The sequence below is a fragment of the Coturnix japonica genome, chromosome 1 (genome assembly GCF_054131305.1).
Source record: "Coturnix japonica strain WE chromosome 1, WE-NBRP24, whole genome shotgun sequence".
Lineage (NCBI taxonomy): Eukaryota > Metazoa > Chordata > Aves > Galliformes > Phasianidae > Coturnix > Coturnix japonica.
The window spans coordinates 27102586-27123547 of NC_140663.1; the positions used below are offsets into that span (position 1 = coordinate 27102586).

At 36.9% G+C, this 20962-nt stretch overlaps 1 protein-coding gene across 8 annotated transcripts in view; it reads left to right on the forward strand.

Annotated features, from left to right (window-relative positions):
- The window catches only part of TMEM117 (transmembrane protein 117), a 188464-nt gene that overhangs the window by 115043 nt on the left and 52459 nt on the right, over positions 1-20962 (forward strand). For all 8 annotated transcript variants that reach the window (XM_015854821.3, XM_032443208.2, XM_015854812.3 and 5 more), the window contains one exon: positions 5317-5414. In XM_015854821.3, the coding sequence (XP_015710307.1) occupies positions 5317-5414 (98 nt within the window). The remainder of the gene's footprint in view (positions 1-5316; positions 5415-20962) is intronic.

A 20962-nucleotide genomic window follows, 5' to 3' on the forward strand; every position in this document is an offset into this window, starting at 1 on the left:
TTGCCATGATGTAGTGAAAACTGTGATATAATAAAGAATTGATGTGTAGATACTGGGCCACCTATATATAACTTTTACCTAAAAGCACAGAGCTGCAAAACAGAGGAAATGGAACAACTGCACGCACTCAATGGTACACACATTAGTTCTCACTGACTTCACGCTTAGACTTCACTAAATGTTCTTACTTTAACCTGGCTTAGCCATGCCAGCCAGAAAACAAGAAAACAAAAAAAAACCCAGCATTTACTTTTCAGAGACTCATAAGCATGGTTGAGTTCTTACCAAAGGTACCAGTGGGATATTTCAGTTCTGCTCCACTAAACCAAACAATGTGCCCACACACCATGCCATTCTGCCATTAGTGCTTTGTCATTCTTGCCCTATCTGTTGTTTCTATGCTGAAAGACTGAGAGTAATATGTTTCTCTTTCAAACGGTTTGGGATGAGTGGGAAAATGGTACTCCTGAGCTACTTTAAGGCTGAGTTTCAAATTAAATTAATTTGGTGTTACTTTTAAAGATGAATATGATTTAAACCAAGAGATTTTAAAGATTTAAAGAACTTCTTTACAGTGAGGGTGACAGAGCACTGGAACAGGCTGCCCAGGGAGGTGGTGGAGTCTCCTTCTCTGGAGATATTTAAGACCCGCCTGGATGCCTACCTGTGTGACGTGGTGTAGGGAGCCTGCTTTGGCAGGGGGGTTGGACTCGACGATCCCTAGAGGTCCCTTCCAACCCCTACAATTCTGTGATTCTGTGATTTTGTAAATTTGAAGCTTCTAGAAATAGAAATAAATTAACACTTAGAACACTTGAGTCTTATGCTTGACAGTGGTAGAAATGCCTAGTTAGAGAAAGATACATAATATGCCGAAGGTAAAAGCTGCTGTACTGAAGCATTGCTTAGAACACAGAATTTGTTCTATGCAGGCAGGATGCTCATTGTACCTACCTTTTCACTTGCTTATGATTAATTTCGTCAAATGCAGAATTACTCAAGCTACTCCATTTCCCAGCAATAGCACCATGAATTTTTGCCCTTCAGGCTGAGTACTTGCTCATGAAACATGTTATTGATACAAGATGTTGCAGTTCTGTTGGCCATTATTCCTTGTGTTGCTCATTACCAGGGGGAAAAAATAAAAAATAATAAAAAAAATGATTTCAGAATTCACCAGAGTTTTGTATTTCCAAGCTTTTCTTGTGGATCTTGGCTGCCTCTATGTTCTGTTAAGTTTGGTTAATTTCTGAAGGGTTGCTCTCTTATTCTGACAATTTATCAAAATGCCAATAAAGCAATAAAAATCCTCCACTGACTGTCAGTATTACTTACTGAATATTGTAGTGTAGAACACATCACATCTTTGAGAGCTTGTTCAGCATCTGTTCATCTTTCAAGATGCTGTTTGTTCAGTTTCTTATATGGAGAAGTGCTACTATGGAATTATTTGATGTTCTTTTATACTTGTAGGTTTCTAAAATGCAATTTGGCAGATGAAAGCAGCTTGGCAGGCAGCCTATGCCACGTTAGTTTTCCAGGAATTATTAGTTAGCGCTCTGAGGATCACAGCATAGGTCCTACTAATGAAGGATTTGGAAGGTGTTTTGAAGACATGGCCAAAGTATTAGGTCAAACTCACACTTGCAGCTATCTTATTAATAGAAGAGATACTTGGGCTTCTCCCAAACTCCCACTGCAAGCATTGTCTCTGCTGGAAAGGACTGCCTATGGGAGAGAGATCTAAGGTGTGCGCACGGAGCATCCTGAGTAATATGCTCTAAGAGCAACGACTTGGAAGGACTAGATATATGATCCTTATGGTATCTTGGTGTTCCATGTGGTGCAGCTCAGGTACCTCAGATCTCTTACTGCTTTTAGTTTGTTCGTGTTTGTTTTTCTGGATGTTTGCTTTTCTGAAGTTAGAATTTTGCTTACTGCTTTTGTTGCCTGTGTAACTCACCTGCTCTGAACAGGACTTTGAATCTCCTTTTCTTTCTTTTATATGATATGATAGCATTTTTCTAATAACTGTTGTATGTCATATTAAAAGAACCATTTAATTTTCTGTAACTAAAGCTGCGAATCATAACATTTTGCTGGTAGCTTAATGATAACATTATAAGTTATTTCACAGTTAATGTGAAATGAATGTTATGAATAGTTAATAGATTCGTGTTTTTATTTGGAAGAATGAAATTTAAGATGACAAAGCAGTGCAAGGAATGCTTATTCTTTTTAGAAAAATATTTTGCTGCGTCATTTAAAACTTAAAAAGTCAGTGAATGTGTATTATGAATCCCAGTGAAATCCCATACAGTTTAGCCATTTCTCACAAGACATTAAATAAATCGAAAGAATATACAATCATTATAATAGGCTTCATTTCTTTCCAAATTGAGTCAGTGTATTTAGTTGTTTAAAATATAATATTACACCTCTTAGCTCTTCAAGAAAGAAAACTGCATTACTTTGTAAGTTGCTTTCACTGATTTATCTTGATTATGTGGAGTGCACGGGTACATAGAATTACTGAGGTGATCAGTTGTTTTCTATTACTGAGTATCAATGGTGTTTTCAAATACCATGCAGCAAGACAGAAAGAAAAGTTTACTGATCAGTAATTGCATTTTGAAATACAGAAAGAAAACAAAATCTAAAATAACCAAACCACACACATCTCTTATTTTTATGGAAAATTGTTCTGCAGAGAAAGGCTTCAGGATTCTGGCGAACAATAGATTTACTGTGGGATAGCAGTGTGCTTTTGTGTCCAGTTCTGGGCTTCTCAATTCAAGAAAGACAGGAAACATCTAGAGTGTCCAGCAGAGAGCTGCAAAGATTATTAGGAGTCCGGAGCATCCATTTCCCTCATGAAGGAAGGCAGAGAGACCTAGAACTGTTCAGCCTGGAGAAGAGAAGGCTGATAAAGAATCTTACCAGTGTTTTCAAAGTCCTAACAGTTAGGGGTTACTCTTTTTGGTGGTGCTTAGTGACACAACAAGGAGCCCTGGGTGAAAACTGGAATGTAGGAAGTTCCATCTGAACATAGGGAAGAACTTTACTGTGAGAGTGACAGAGCACTGGCACAGGCTGCCCAGAGATGTGTATTCTCCTTCTCTGGAAATATGCAAAACCCACCTGTGCACTTTCCTATGCAGCTTACTAAAGGGAACCTACTTTAGCAGGAGGTTGGGCTGGAGGATCTCCAGAGTCCCTTCCAATACCTACAGTTCTGTGATTCTGGATTATTAAGTTGCAAAAATTAAAGTTTATCATATTGATTCCTTTTCCAAAATATTCCTAGCACTTTTTAGTGTGTGTTTCTTTCTGTCCAAAGAGTTATTTGTATTGTGTTGGTGCTGAGTAGTTTTCTTCCATAAGCTGTTTTCCACAGCGACTGTCCTTGAACAAACCAGAAAATGAATTTGATTTCTCTAATGCAGAAGGTAATTGGATTTCTCTTTATGGAATGCATCCCTTTAATGACTGTCTCTGCTTCAACCAATTTAGCTGCAACTGACCTGACACTGATCTGGTGATATGACTTTAAATAAATGCCAAAGCTGGAAGATAAGAGACCAACTGTCTGATATCAGAAAGAACATTTCCTGCCTCATCTTGCCGTTTTTCTCAGAAAATGTCTCCTTCTTGAATGTCATTCCCATGAAATCTGCCACAAATAATTGGTCATAGAGGAGCATATTGCATCCTTCTAGCAAATATAGCAAGTATTTCCCAGAAATCATCAGAAGCAGCTACTTTTGACATTGAATAAAACCTCTCAAAATAACTTTGCAAGTATTTGCTACTCTGTAGATCCTTTCTAAGTGATCAAGTTATACTAGTGTAGTGAATTAAACCTTTACAGAGTTCTTGCTCAACATTAAATATTTATCAGAATACTTAGTTAGCTTATGGGAGTGTTATAAAAAGCATTATAACATGTTTACCCAAGAAAAATAATTACTTAGAGAAAACAATTAATAAAGGTGGTAGTTCAGAGTATAATGCATTCTTTCTTCAGTCTGATTTTAATGGAATTAGAAAATCCTAGATCATGCATTGCTACTTATTTAACATGTTATCCTTTGGATTCATTCCTCTAGGTTATTATGCTAAGTGCTTTTAACCATAAATGAACTATGAGCCAAAATTTAGAAGCTGAATTTGATTCCTACGTGGTTTAGATTTAATTGTGGCCTGTGTGTTCCTTTAATGTTGTTAACATCTGAGAAAATAGTAGGGAACTCACTACATGGTAAATTAGATCCTAAAATCATTATATTAAAACAAGTTCAATGGAAAATAATAACAAAAAGTCTCGATTTCTAGATTAACTTATTTCTTTTTGAAATTTAATTGTTATTTTCATTCTAATCAAATCAGTAATTTTCTGCTGTACTGGTACGAATGACAGACAGTAAGAATTTGTTCTACTTGTCTTTACTAACAGTTGCTCCCCCTATTTCCTTTTTCTGATTAATTCTGACTCTTTATGGATAGATGGGTTTCCACTCTTCTAGAACTTCTACACGGTGGAATTAATGAGCTTACTGTATGTAACTTTCAGTTCTGTATAGTATAGTTATCTTAAAGTAAATAGATGGGAAAACAAGACTTCCCAAAGGCAGAAGGGCCGGAGGGGCTATTAACCTCCCACAGTTAGCTGAAAATAATTTTTAATTCTTTTGTGTACTACGCAGAAGTAGTGCATACATATGAGTCTCTGGACAGAGAAACAGATGGTCTTTTCAGATAGAAATTATGAAAATGAGAATAAATATTTCATATTTTTAAATTCCATGCAAGTTTTAAGGGTTTTTCATGTCTCTGTTCCCAAACGTGTTTTTCTTTCTGATAGCAGGAAGCAGGAGAAGATTATAAATGGCATATAGTGCTTAATTTGCAGGCTTGTACTCCCTGGTTACAACTCTGGCTTCAGGAGTGAAAACACTGCCTGTGCTGCCCTTGGGGAAGGGGGTTCCTGGCCCAGGCTGGACTGGAAAGCCATACTATGGCCGTAGGCAAAAGTAACTCACATCCTGTAGGTTGCTGCAACTCCTAGGTTAGTTCTTATCTTTGAATCTCCCACAGGTTTCCTTGTTTCTCAAGGAACTGCTTGCACTTCTAGGGCCTGAATGTTTAGGACAGCATACCTCATGTTGACTGAAAGATACTGTTTATCTCTTGCCTAATTTCTATAGTCATCAGAACTGAAACAGATTTGTCAAAGATGAAGTGTTCTTTGGGTCCTTCTGAGTGTCTCTTTCATAACAGCAGTTGTTCTGTATGTTATTTCTGTTTTCTTTGTAGGTCACTGACATGATGCTTCAGGACAAACCCTACCCAGACTGGGGGAAGTCGGCCAGAGCTTTCTGGAAGAAAGGGAATGTTAGGATCATTTTATTCTGGTAGGAAAATAATAACATCAAATTATATTAAATGAAGCTCTTATAGAACGCCCAAAAACATGTCTTCTCATTCTCTGCATCATGAAGCAATGTAATGGTGGTAGAGGGCAAGAAGAGGGAAATGAAAAACAACACTATGTCTAATAAAAAATTAATTGTTACAAAAGCTGAATATAAGCAAACACTTCATAAACAAAATAACTGATGTAAAAATATAATTTTAAAACTGACTTATATTGTTTCATTTATTATGTGCTTGGGACTGTTTATAATGGAGTTGCAAATATTTTGCTGCGTGTGATAATATTTAGATGTCTGATTGTCAGTACTTTTAATTAAGGTAAGTAGATATGTAAATGTCCTTCTGTGACATTTAAATTAATATGAGTAAATCTTTGAATTTGCTCTTGAATGGGATTGCAATCAGCAAATCAGCCACAATTTTTTAAAAGAAGTATTTAATAATCAATACAAAAGTTGTATGGAGAAAGCAAATGTTTGACCATAAATGTCATGTCTTCTGATTAAATTCAGACTGCTGAAATAGAACATAAATTATGCCAGGAAAAAAATGAAAGGTGATAGAAAATGTATAGTCTAAGGGGCAGACAAGAGGACCTTGTGGTTAAAGATTAAATAATTTGAGGGGCTTTTTTCAGCTACATTAGCAGCAGAAAATCTGATGAAAACATCAACAGACCTGCTGTTTTTTTCCTTCAAAGGAATTTTTACCAAGAAGTTGAAAAAATTATTTAACTGAATTCTGCTACAGAAAATGCAAAGAATTATGAATAATTTTAAAGTAGTAAAGGTGACATACTATGTTAAATCGGGGCAATTAAAGGAAACACAAAGAGAAATTTGGAGGCTGAAGAAAATAGGAGATTCGGATGGCCAATTGTCTGCAACCAAGACCTGCAGGGAACTGATACAAACTTTGTTCTCTCTTAAGTGCCCAATGAAAAACTGAAGGCTAAAAACTTGTTTTTGTTTTGTTTGTGATGCTTATTTGAACAAACAAGAGTTATCCTACTGGTCAGTTAAGTCTTAATTCAGTATTAGCTAAATGGGTCAGATACATCATTAATAATAGAATTATTAGAAAAACTGATGATTAAATTCTGCTAAAAGAAACCAGTGTAGCTGTGTTGAAAGAAAACCTTCTCTGACCTTGTAGAAGTCTTTCACTGCATCATCAAAATAATGGATTAGGAAGAAATGCTTGATCTAATTTATTTGGACTTTCAGAAGGCTTCTGACAAAGTTCTTAACTGAAAGCAGTTAAGAAAAATAGTAAGCCCCATTGAAACTCCTGAAATAATTAAGGAATCGGCTAAAAGATGTGCACTGAAAAACATAAATAAAGTAATAGCATTCTGCTACTCTTATAAGAGTGGGAAGAGCCATTCTTTAATGTTAGAAATAATAGTGTTAGTGATTTGTCTGCTTTATGTGGTAATGTATACCTTAGTGATATGACAGAATCTGAAGATGAGTCAAATAATTTGAATTGACAAATTCCGGCATTTAAGAAGGATCTTAGAAAGCTAGGTGAAAAGATACTGTGATCGAAAAGGGAGAGTTGTGCAGGAAGACTCAAACAGCTCCTTGTCATTATGAGACATGCAGAGGAAGATTTTGCACTGTATCGAGGTAGACAAAAAGGTAAAGCAGATGAATTTTAAATGGCTCGGATGTGTAGCAAGTGGGCCAGCAATCATTGGTGTCATTTGGTTAAGTCAATAAAAAGGTCAGCGTGGAACATCAAATTCTTTCCACCTTTGACTAAAGAATGGCCTAAACGACTGTAAAGGACGTTAATTAAGAGTCAAGTAAAATAATAATAATAATAATAATTAATTCCTTAATTACACAGAATGGAAGGAAGGAAGGAAGAAGTTAAAATGGTAAATAGTTTTCTTTTCAAATTTATATGCCAGATACTGAGAATAATAAGATATTACTGAAAATGCATTTATGTTGTTGCAAAAGATGTTATGACTTCTTGAAGTCTGAAATGTTATAAACACGTTTTTTTTTTTTTCAAATAATATTCACAGTAACAAAAACAATGAACAGTTTAAAATTGAGATAAAGTAATAAAAAAAAGATCTTCATTTTTGTGAGTGATTCTCATACTAAGGAACATGCTTAATGGGGTTTTAGAAGCCTAAAGTGTGGTATAAATGCTTTTATTTTTAACTTTCAGCAGTGAACTAGAATCACCCTGTGCAGCACTCTACATTCTGTGGAAACTTTTAGATTGTGCATGTTAGACATCAGTAAAAAAGACTTATTTTTCCTTATAAGTAAGAAAAATGAAGAGTGAATTAAAGTATTGACTAAGTCATAAACAATAACAAGATGTATTCCTGTTTCATTTGTTATTGTTTACGTAGGCTGATGTGAGCAGCCTCCTTTCTGAAATGTTCCAAGTGAACCAACCTTGATAGTATGTGCTACACAGATACTGGTATACCAAAATTTGTTTATTCAGGATGTTTCTTACTGGCACACCTGTTTTGCAGAGATAGTGTAATTCAGTACACCGTACATTAATTATTGCAAATGCTAGATATGTGATGCACAGTTTAAAGTGGCTGATGAAATGAAATTATAGGATACACACTGGACTTGTTTTTCTGGTAGCTTCATTTTTACTTCCAGGTTTTTCTTCATAAAATTAGAAAATGTCTCTAAACATACCAAAGACAGATGGACTGTCATGGTGATAGAGACATCATCCGCTTGTTTTTAACAGTTGTAATGACTTTGTGTTTCTCACTTGTCATTCTCATTCTAACATGCATTAGTCCAAGTTAGGAGCTGACCTGCTAGAAAGGAGCTCTGTAAAGCACCTTGGTGTCCTGGTGGACAGCAGGTTGGCCACGACCCAGCAGTAGGCCCTTGTGGCCTTGAAGGCCAATGGTATGCTTGGGCATATTACAGAGAGTGTGGCCAGCAGGTCAAGGGAGGTGATCCTCACCCTCTGCTCTGCCCTGGTAAGGCCACACCTGAAGTTCTGTGCCCACTTCAGGGCAACCCAGTTCAAGAAAGACAGAGAGCTTCCAGAGGGTGTCCAGCAGAGGGCTACAATGATGATTGTGACCTGGAGCATCTCCTGTATGAGGAAGGACTGTGAGACCTGGGATTGTTCAGCCTGCAGAAAAGAAGACTGATGGTGGATCTTATCAGTGCTTATAATTATCTAAAGAGCCAGGGTCAAGAGGATGAGGCCAGGCTCTTTTCAGTGATGCCCAATGACAGAAGAAGGGGAAGTGGGTGAAAACTCCAAGCTCCATCTGAAAATGAATAAAAACTTCTTTACTGTGGGAGTGATGGAGCACTAGAACAGGCTGCTCAGAGAGGTTGTGGAGTCTCCTCCAGAGATATTAAAAATCTGGGACACTTTCCTATGTAACGTGCTGTAGGGAATTCACTTTCATAGGTGGGTTGGACTTTGTGGTCTCCAGAAGTCCTTTCCAGACTCTACAATTCTGTGATTCTCTGATTTGGAAACATTTTCAGCTTTCCAATGCAAATAATTAATGAAGATTTTAATTTAGCTTATCCTCTACTGCTTCAAATCAGTCCTTGGGAGCATTGTCAGCAACCACTGCTTGGCTGTTCCTGAGGATTCTGGCTGCCTTTTGAATGTCTTCAAAGCATAATTCTTCCACAAAGAACTCAGCTAAGTAAAAAATTTCCATTTGGTATTTGTACTTGTCTCATCCATCAGTAAGTGGCTTATTGAAGTTATATTGGTTATATACAACTCTGCTGATGGCTAATTTCACCTTGTAGAGGCACCTTTGTATAACATTATTATGGTCTGTGTTGAAGTATCTGGAGTGGTGGTAAAACTAGGATGGTACAGGTAGGTCTGTAGACTACAAAAGGAAGATAGATAGAATACTAAATATCTGCACCATCTGGTAGCCTGATGAGGCTGTGGCAGAGAGGTTACTGACTTCAGCACTCTGCAAAGTTACAGGTGTGAATTGAAATAGTTTGATTTATAATTTTGGATGTGTTGATAATTTTTCTTGTTTAGGAGAGATGTTATACATGAAATGCAAGGACTGTCATTTTTAAAAAGTTACAAGAAAAAAGTGTTGTTTGTTTGCTTTAATGTATGGACATTTGATGAAGCAGAGACAGCTGTACAGTGTAAGCAGACTGGTCATTTTCTGAATAGTTTTTGATTTGTTTGAAATGCTGAATAAGTCCATCTTGTACTAAAAGTCTCTATAAGGAAATCATTTGTTAAGATAGGAGAAAGACAACTGAATATATTATAAAGGGAACTGCAAAAGGGATAAAATAGTGTTAAAAGAATCCATGAAAAGCTACTTAAAACTGACAGTTACAGGTTCTCTCTTTTGCACAAAACAAGTACTGATTCATTTAGGATCTCATTAAGAAAGGCATGGACACTCAGGGCTGGTTAACTGGTTTATTAAACAAAAGCTGGAAATTATAGAAAAGATGACAGGAATCTTATGTCCCTTCTGATGTTCAGGAACTCAGCTACTGCAGGATGTGCTCTTTACAGTGTCTTCTGTGGCAGCCCACCAAACCCTGTGAGGCCTTAATCGTAGTAGTTACGATAACATCACCAAGTCATCTCTGGGCAGTGCATACCACTCAGTTAATAGAGGAAAGACTCAAATACTCTCTCTTGACAAATTGTTACAATACTAATTGTCCTGAAATTTTCTTATCAGAGGACAAGGAGATTATAGCGAGCAAGATGTAAAAAATTCTACATGTGAACATTTAACTGTAGGGAAAAACAGAACATGAACAAAAAGAAATGAGATTTCTGGAAGAGAGGATAAGAGCTGCTAAGATGTAACCATAGAAGAGAAAAATCATAAGCAGAGGTATGTTATCAAAATGGTAGAGTGTAGAGATAACAGTGGATTGTGCAGCTGCATATTGATCGCAGACAGAGTGACAGAATAATATACACCAGCTCACTGTCTGAATATGCAAGTAGCATGCTGGAATCAATTTCTGTGGTATCCCCAGCTGTATGTTTGTTGTATACAGTGATCAGTCTTCATTGGTGCAGTAGTGTGTCTTTGACATTGTATACTTGCCCAAAGTAATAGGAAAGAACTTACCAACTTGGAGAAGAAATAAAATGATATGAAAAATTATTAAATAGTGATTCTTTGAGTTTTGTATGTTTGTCTTTGAAAACTGAACAATATTCTTATTGTATTTGTTTCTATAAGCTCTCTAGCTCTCTTTAATGAAAAGCAAGATTACATGTCCTCAGAAATGTGTTAATAATTATGGTACTTTGATTCATCCAGTTAGTAATATAGCTTTAAAAGCTTTTATTCAAATTAATTGCTCAGAGTTACTACAGGACAATAAGTCATATACATCTGTTATTTTGATAGGAGATTGTGTTAAACATGGTTTTCTGTAGGATTTTTAATTGGACAATATTTTAAACCCTGAGGCTCAAGGAAGCTTCCTTATAGGATAGAGAGTTATGTCTCCCACACAGAAATGAGAGATTTTCTGTTATGTACCTAATTAAGTAAGTGTTTGGTTTGATAAGTTAGACTTCTGTGCTTTCACAGTCAAGATGATAAATGTGTACTGGACAACTGTGTTCATTTCAGTTATATGAATGTAGTTCATATATTTGTTTAAAAGACAACTTCTTGAAACATCCAATTTTTTCATTATAGCCTGCACTAAGGAAAGCTAATTAGATATTATAGCTTTGCCAACCTAAATTACATACTAATCCAAAGAAAACAAACCTTTATTAAGTTTGTGTAAAGGGTCCTATGCTACAGTCACAGAAATACAACTGCACAAAGCAACTAAATAATTATGTTTCACACACAGAATCACACAGAATGACCCGGGTTGGAAGGGACCTCAAGGATCATGTAGTTCCAACCCCCCTGCCTAGCAGGGCCACCAAACATACACCTTTACTAGATCAGGTTGCCCAGGGGCCCTGTCCAAACTGGTCTTGAACACCTCCAAGGACGGGGCATCCACAACCTCCCTGGGCAGCCTGTTCCAGGGCCTAACCACTCTCCTAGTGAAGAACTTCCCCCTAACATCCAACCTAAATCTTCCCTCTTTTAACTTAAAACCATTTCCCCGTGTCCTGCTATTGTCAGCCCTTTCGAAGAGTTTACTACCCTCCTGGGAGTAAGTTCCCTTCAGGTATTGAAAGGCTGCAATGAGGTCACCCCGCAACCTTCTCTTCTCCAGGCTGAACAAACCCAACTCCCTCAGCCTGTCCTCATAGGGGAGGTGCTCCAGCCCCCTGATCATCTTCCTGTCCCTCCTCTGGACCCTTTCCAAAATCTCCATGTCTTTTTTGTACTGAGGGCTCCACACCTGGACACAGTACTCCAGATGGGGCCTCACAAGAGCAGAGTAGAGAGGGACAATCACCTCCCTATCCCTGCTGACCACCCCTCTCCTGATGGAGCCCAGGATCCCATTTGCTTTCCTGGCTGCCAGAGCGCACTGCTGGCTCATGTTGAGTTTTTCGTCCATCAAGACCCCCAGGTCCTTCTCTGCCGAGCTGAGCAGAGAATTATGTTTATGTATAATGAATTATGCATTCAAACACATACATTATTATCTTTTTATTTTCAGGTTTTAAAAGTTTACTTATTAATTCTTTCCTACTTTAGTTATTTGCCTTGTAATAGGATACTCAGTTGGATTCAAGCCTGGATTGACTTAGAAGGGAAGGAAGATTTCCCAGTAAATATTGTAAGTCAAAAGAGCATCAAAGTAATTTACAATATTGATACTCACAGTAAATCTTTTATCCTGATGTTATAACTGAAGAGAGTAAATTCAATTTGGCTTCCAAATAAGCAAGACAACAAATAAGTTCCTTGCTATTTTCTTTCAGTTGCAATACAAAGTGTTCACTTTCACAGAGAATTTATATTGAATAAATTGACTGCTAATCTGGGCAGGCATTGTTAAATGTATTTTGAGAAGATAAAACTGTCTGTGAATAGTAATTGTTGCATTTAGTCTGACAGTCAAGAAGTAATACCATTTGTCAAGAGGTGACTAAAATATTTTGATAGCTTTCATTTAATGTGTTGGTAAACTCTGCAGTAAGATTATGATAATTAATATGTCTTGAAAATAAATCATAATAATCCAGACCAATTTTCTTTCATACAAATGATGTTCAATTGTTCTTCTTAATATTCAGTTAACCATCCTGTAATATATTGCCTGGAAATACATTATTATCTGAAATATTCATATAGAGGTTTTTGTACATATCTATATTTGATCCTGTTCACATTCTGTTTTGTGTCATAAGGATTATTTTCTCATTTTGATAGCACAGTGCTTTTACACTGTCTAGTATGGAAAAGAGTGGTCAGATCTCACTAGTATGGTTCAAGCGTGAATAACCACATGAGTCAGACCCCTTTCTGGGACTATATTTTGGGACCTCATTCTCTTATGCTATTCCTTAGCTCCTCATTCTATGAAGAGCAAAATGGCAGTAATTCAGGGCTATGAGTCTGCTTTACCCAATGAGCTCTTGTTTTCAGCTGGAAGATTTGTTTAGTCCCTCCTTTAAGATGTGTCTGCCTCCCCGCTGATTTCCAGTGCAATCAATAGATCCAGTCCCTGGCAAAACACATCCGTCCCTTTCCATTCTCTCTTACTCCTTCACTCCCTTCCTTTCACCCAACAACAGCTCCAAAACTGCCAACATTCCCTGCTCTATTTGTGATAGGAAGACCAGTGAAATGAGAGAAGAAAAGCATTTGAGACAAAATCATGTTTGGGGAACCTTGAAATCTCAGATTCAAAAGTCACCATCCCTTTGGCATGAAGATTAGATTTGTTACATTTATTTTGTTTCAGTTGCATAAAACGGTCACATTCTCCTATTTATTTTGATGGAGAGTCCCACAGATCAAACAACATGAATATTCCTTCTTATTTATGTCTATGAATAAAAGAAGGGTTGGCAGAGATGGAGAAGGAGTGTAGGATGGCAGTTAACTCTCACATGATGTAGGACACACATGCACATCCATCTCCACATCCACACTATAGACAACAAAAGGGGTGAGTGAGGGAGCTCTCACCACCCATTGCTCAAATGCCATTACCCTGTTAAGTTCTAGTGTCCAAGAATTTCATACAGTGGTGCAGTATAAAAAAAGAAGACTATTTTGACTGAAAGCTACTAATACAGAACAGAAAAATGAAGCACCCATTAGCAACGGTGTGTTTAGGATTGGGTCTGTAAACTTTTGTTTCACTTTTGATTTGGCTTCAGTTCTTTTAACTGTTGTAATACCCTTGTATTTTATAGTATACATTTTTCAGTACTAAGCCTGTTTTTGAGTTATATTTGGTATTTGCTTGCTGTCTTCAATAGCTGATAGCCTGTTAGAGAAAGAGACTGTTTTTATTCCTACATAATTGCTAGATCCCTAAGTATAGCCTTCATAATTGGATGGATATCGCAACCCATCTTCACCTCTTAAAAAGCAGATTTCATTCTATCTCTGTTCGTGAGCAAGAGGTATATCACGAACAGTTACTAAAAATATTTTATCCAAAGTGTAACTCTAATAAAACTTCTTAAAGTGCAGTGCCTGCAATGCTTCAGTAATAATGGCCCTTCTAAATGAAAGTGCTTTCACAAAATCACATTCTATGCCAAAAAAAAAAAAAAAAAGAAAAAAATTTCTGTAATGCTTTGATGAAAATTCCCCTCAACAGAATTCCAAAGTTCTTGTCTTTGAAATAGTCAAATGCAATCCTTCGTCTTCTTTTACCTTCATCTGCACCAGCATTCCACAAACTTCTTGCTGAGCAGTAGACACCCCTGCCTCCTACCAGGCCCCAAGGAAGACCCACCAAGAGAGCTGCAGGGTCACTAATGTGGTTGGTTGTTCCGTTACTGTTCTCTTTCTGATTGTTTCCCATTCCTTCCTCTTCTGCAATGTAAATTCATTTGCTTTTAAGAAAAGCATCTCCAATCTTCAGTATTTACAGCCAGCATGTTTCTAGATGCACTGTGAAGTTAGGATGAGTATCAGAAAATTGTGTGACTATATAATCATGTAGGCATAAGAAAGTGCTGAAAGTTGAGCTGTAATGATGTATAGTCGTGAGTCCCACTCCAAAAACAGATGTTATAAGTATTGCAAATAGATCAGCACTCATATTGTGGTCTGTTATTGGTACAGCAAAAAAAATGCGCTTCAGTTTATCAGGGTAGGAATTCCTATCTTGAACCATTGCTTAAGCATGTTCAGGCCTCGTGAAATCATCGCCCAAAAATATGATCTGACTGACTCAAGCCTCTTTGGAGAAACCTTAGTGAGTCCACACTGCATGGGGAAAATGGCTCCTCAGCCAATGGTTTTGTGCAGGATGGGCATTCTGAAAGGCCACAGTATTCAGTAGAGATCAGGAGACGAGTGCTTCATCTGCTGGTACTCACAGCCATAGTTCATGGACTTTATCATGGCCAGATTCCAAAAATCAATTCAGTTTTATAAGATAAATGTGGTGACTAGAACAATCAAATTATTTCCCTTCCTGGAATCCTGGAATACTTTTTAAACTTGTATTTCTGCATGATTCCTGTTTAAACTTGTGCATTAGAATTTGCTGATGCATTTAGCTGAAATCTGGACTCATCATTTTTCTCAAATTCCCATATTTCCCACAAATACTCAGTATTTGCACGTTTGAGATTGGAAAGCACATTGGAGCCATTTCAGTGAAAGTGATTACTCAGTTAAAACGAATGTTTCAGGATGTGCTTAACAAAACCATGAAGGTGAATATACATGCTACTAATTAGTCCTTGTTTATAACCTCCATTTAGGATATAAGGACAATTTATTCTGCTTCCTCCTTGCGTTTCTACTTTGAAAACAAATCACTAGAGATTAAAAATTAGAAGAATTGTCTGACAACCATCTAAATCAAGACATAAAACTCTAATACACATATATACGTATTTATCCTGGACAACATAAAGAGAATATCATCGCCATTGTTTTATTTCAAATAATTGCATATTGTCTGTCTGTAATTGTGACAGCAGAGAAAACAACAGTTCAGTCGAACAGATTAAACTGTAAATAAAATCGCATTGAAAGATTGTTAACAGAAAGAGGCCCTGGGTTGTTTTTTTTTTTCTTAGTGGATGTTTTGATGCTTTACCATCTTTTCTGGATTTTTTTAATAACACTCAACAAAACACAGTAGCAGTTAAATGAGTTAAATAGCTGGTTTAATTTCAGAGAGTGTATCTTTGAGGTACTTTCTCTAAATGGAAGTTATCCCAGTGAACATGATTAATTTCTCATACGGAGTAATTAAAGTCAGGAGCTTCAGTAAACACTGTATAAACAAAAATAGCATTATCATGGTACCAAATATTTTCCGTCTTTTCAAATTCTTTACCTACTGAAATAAATGATCTTTTCCTTGAAGAAAACAGTGACTGCAGTTTACTGTTGTTTGTCCTTGCACTGGTGATTACTTTGGTACTTTGGTGAGCACAGAAATGATCCTCATGTAGACAAAGAGTAAACATTTCTGGATTTTAATGGGAAGGACGTCAGCCCTTCTTGTCCATGATGGCCAAAGGGGTAATGTAAATCCAGGGCCAACTATCTGAGAGTCAGTCTGAGAGAGACAGCTTTGGAAGCTTTGTTTCTTACACGCTATGTCATTGCTTCTCCGCTTCTTTTTTAAATACCCTCTTGTCACAGAGTAACTTTAATTTAATCTAATTAAAGAAAAAGATATAGTTTGGAAGGTGGAAGATGGAGGCCTAAAAATTGTCAAAAATTGCATTAATACAGAAGAGGAATTTACATCAATTTCCTACCTTGCTAATGCAGCTTTAATTTATTTATAGATGCACTGAAAATGGAAGTGCAACGATTCTTATTTTAAAGACACCACATATAGCTTTCTCTTGGTGCTCAATAAATGTTCATGACTGTTATTTTTGGCACAAATTCTTGAACCTATCAGCTTTATCATATGTTCAGGAGTTATATGATAAGTAAGTGGAATGTGCCTTTTTTTCTTTTGCTTTTCTTTCTTTCTCTGCCTGCTGATGGTCTGAATCTATTATTTAGATCAATTCTTTCAAAGCTTTATTTGAATTTTTACATAATTGGAACATAGTGGGAACTTTTAATAATGAAGTGCCCTAAGGTGTCTCTACCATGAACTGAACCAAATAATTTTAAAATTTTAGTAGATTAATTTCCTATAAGCAACCACCCATGACCAGAGTTTCAAAACAAACAACAATTAAAAATGCATTCATTTAGGCTCTCCACCCTGCTGTTGTTGTGCAGCCAAAGAACAAGTGAACTCTTCACCCTAAGGAGGCTTGAGTCTGGAATTCAAATTTTAAGAAAAAAAATAAGTCAGAGACGCATTAAATCCCTCATCTACAAATGCAATTTGCTGCTCACACAAAACAGGATGTCAGTGAAAAAAATAACCTTTGACACATGCTCAGCCTCAAGTTATTTGCATGCTTTGACCTGACCTGATCAACTAAAATGTTCGAGGCCTATTTGCATGGTGCAGAAAGATAGGTCTTGGTCAAGGAAATAAAAAGAGGCATGTTTTCAATGACAGAAAACTAGCTGGAAGGATCTCATTTGACTTTTAAATGATTTATTGAGTTGCAAGAACTGTGATTTAGGTAAGAAATAATCACCTTCAAATTGAGCAGATTTTATGTGGACCATCAGGAGAAAGACAGCATGTACAATATCAGTGTCATTCTTAGTGCACTGATGTTCAGGATGAAACTTCTCTCTAGGACAGGCCCAAAACAGTTTCTTGTCGTAGCTCCTCTGCAGTGTTCTATCATGTGAAGTCAATGTAACCATGCTACTAAACCTTAAAGGATAGAATGGCTTCAACTGGCAGGCTGGGGCTTTTCAGCCTGGAGAAGAGAAGGCTCCTGAGGCACCTTCTAGCAGCCTTCCAGTACCTGAAGGGGGACTTTGGGAAAGCTGGAGGGGGACTTTTTATAAGGGCAGGTAGTGGCAAGACTAGAGGAAATGGTTTTAAACTGGAAGAAGGTAGATTTAGAAATTCTTTACTGTGAGGGTGGTGAGACACTGGAACAGGTTGCCCAAGAGAAGCTGTAGATGCTCCGCTCCCTGGAATCATTCAACGCCAGGCAGGATGGGGCTTTGGGCAACCTGTTCTAGTGGAGGTGTCCCTGCCTAGAGCAGGGGGGGTGGAACTACAGGATCATAAAGGTCCCTTCCAACCCAAACCATTCTATGATTCTATGATATTCAGAGATTACTCTGATGTATTATATAAGATTGACCAAACTGCATGAACATTCATCCATTATAATGAAATACTCTGTGAATGCAGCTAGTATTCATCTAGAGAGTAGTGATACTGATGTTAGTTTAAATGTGTAAAATACTGAGGCTTTAAGGCTGTGAAGACTTGAATGTCCAGGCTTACCAGGAAGCGAGATGGTGCCTAGTGACATTCAGGGGATTGTTTCCTCAGAGAGGTGTACTTAAGATGTTAACTGCCACAGTTTAACCATACTTGTCCTTAATAACTTGGACTGGAAGATTGGTTCAGCGTAGAATGACTTACATTTCACAACACTGTGGCTGTTTGAACAAGACCTTTGAAACACTTAGCTTTTCCCCTTGTGCGCAGCCAATTTGATAAGACGATTTGAACTTCTGAAGCCTAATTTTTATGCAATGTTAAAAAATTTTGCTTTCTCCCAAAGCAAATTAATTTACATGATGAAAGCATCTGGTATGTAATAATAACATTTCAAAGAAAGATGACATTATGTTTCAAAAAGATGGAGCTTTGTACTCACAATTAAAATTTGCGTTAAAGTTTTGATTAGTAGAGTTCTTCAGCCTATTGTATAATTTTGAACTGTTACTACCTGGAAGATTTCCCTGAAGGGCTATTTTGGTGTCTTCATCCAGAAGTGCCACTTGCTTCACAAATGTTTCAATGACTACAATATAGTTTGGCTGGTTTCAAGGAGCATACGTTCTCTTTTAATCTGTACACAACCTCAATTAGTGTTCAGGTCAGTAAGTGGGAAGACATTTATGAAATCAATCATTTTGGGTTAAGGAGTACACATACTGCAAGTGTACTAATGGAATGGAAATAATGCCTGGAACATCTCCAGGAGAGTCATGGTCTCAATAGAGCAATTAAATATGTATGAGGAATGTTTGCATTGAAGTTCAAACACATCAGCCTGAGGCTTATATTTTTGGTTTAATTTATTCACAGCCTTTCTGTGTACTGCTTCTTGATGCTCCAAAAACACTTCTGCACACTGCTTCCTGCTTCATCTGTGTGTCCACAGACTGACAGATACAGTGGCAACTGCTATTTTTAATCACTATCTCTGGAGCAAGAAGTAGACTGTAGTAGAAATGTGCAGTGTTATTATTCAGGTTAGTAGATTTTGTTCATTAATGTATTACCATTCATGGTAAGGGAAGTGGTCTTCAGAATTAATTCAGACAGTGTTTGAGTGTTTAGCAAAACTCCATAGTCTGAACACTGGCATTACTATGTCTTCAAATTAGGGTATTGCATGATACGGCCTGTATTACATGCCTTCACATCACTGCTTTTATCATTCATGAAAGAGATGCTTGTACTATAGCTAGAGGCTGCTTTTCAGTATTGTCAGTGAATACTGGAGCTCTTTAAAAAGGTAGTGGGAATATTTCCTGATAATTACAGTTCTTTGCAAAACACATGAAGAAACTAATGCTGTCTTCAGTAATAAGTAAAACTAAAGTATCTGGGGCTTTGTAATATATTTTGATTATTTTCATGACTATCGGTTCTATATTTTGTCACTTGTCAGAGAGCACCAGCATATTGGTTGGTTCATTTGTTATCAGTTCATGAAGTATGAATAAATGGGATTGTCATATAGCTAAGCTTTGAGCTATTGGCAAAACATCTGAGCAGTCAGCCTCTTGAAAGGATTACTGGTAATGTAATTGCTTGTGGAAAATGTATATGTGTGTCTCCCATATGAAAACAACATCATCTTAATATGTTGTTTAAGCAACGATATTAGTAGAATGAGAGCACACACTACTGATGGGTATTTATGTAAACACTGAAGTAAAGCCAGAAATGTAGTTTAGTTTCTTTGCCTGGTTTCAAGGCTGTTTGTGAAACAAAGCTCACTTTCTAATTACACTGCAGTTATTTATTAAATGCAATAGAACTGTGAGGCCTCAAACCTTCAAGCTGAATTTCTTCTAGTCTGAAGAAAAAAATCTGTTTGTGTATGTCAATTAATAGCATCTTTAAAACAGCTAATATTAATATCACTACTGCTCACAAAAAATGAGGTGCTAGTATGACCACTATTACTAGAAATGCCAGGGATCTGTCATGGGACTGCCCTCAAATTATCCTAGAGAAGCAGAAGCAATTTAGTATCTTCAGTTCAGGCACAGAATGAATGATCTTGGTGATGCAAAATTAAAAAAAACCTCTACATTTGTGAAAAGTTGCAGTCAATATCTTTTGATACCTACTTTGACGAGCAAGTCGGTTTACTTTTCCTAATTAGAAGAAATGTCCCCATAAGCATATTGAAATAAATATCAGACCTTCTTATTTTTTGAGATCAGTGGTGAAAGCCCAGTAGTCTTCAGTGGAAATGTAATATCTTTTGGATATTGAGAGCTTTTTTGTCTTTTTTCTCCAATTAATTCTAGAGGAGATGTTTTTCCAAACTATTGGATTGTTGTTTGTTTTTTTGTTTACTTTTTTTTTTTTTTTTTTTTTTTTCCCCCTTAAAGGCTTATTTTCTGATTTTGAGTAATAATAATATTCCTAAAATGTATACCCTTGTGATGTTTGTATTAGAATTCTGGTTATTTCTTACAATTTATGGGCAAGTACTTGGGCTTTCTTGGTGTATGAAGTTGTATGGTTACTCTTGGTAGTATGGCATTCTAAACTTAATAAGTGTCCTATGACAGCATGATATTTGTTGTGCTTCATGGTAACAAAATAGTCATACCTTCACTTTCTGAATGTACAATGTGCATTGGAATTGCCAGGTCACAGCCTAAACCAATGGTTGAGCACCAGGTGAGAAGGCGTGGCTAAATCAGGGATCGCAGGTGCAAGCAATTCACCTGAGTGACTGGAGGGGTTGGAGTTCGGATCCACCCCTCCTCACCCTCATTTAAAAGTTAGCAGCTGAAGGAGCAGTATGTCTCTGTGTAGAGACTGCAGTCCTCTTGTCATGAGTTGTTGGAAGGGGAGAGTAAGTATGTACTTTTTAAGCATGCTATTGCTTTGTAGGGTTTGTATCCTACTGGAAGGTGCTGTCATCACCTTCTTTTGCTGTACTCTATGCTATATTAGTATTTTAAGCACTTAAATTATCTTTGACTTTTATCTATGTGGTATTTGGCTTGCAGTACTGTGTAAGATTAAGCTATTTAAATTACCTGATACAG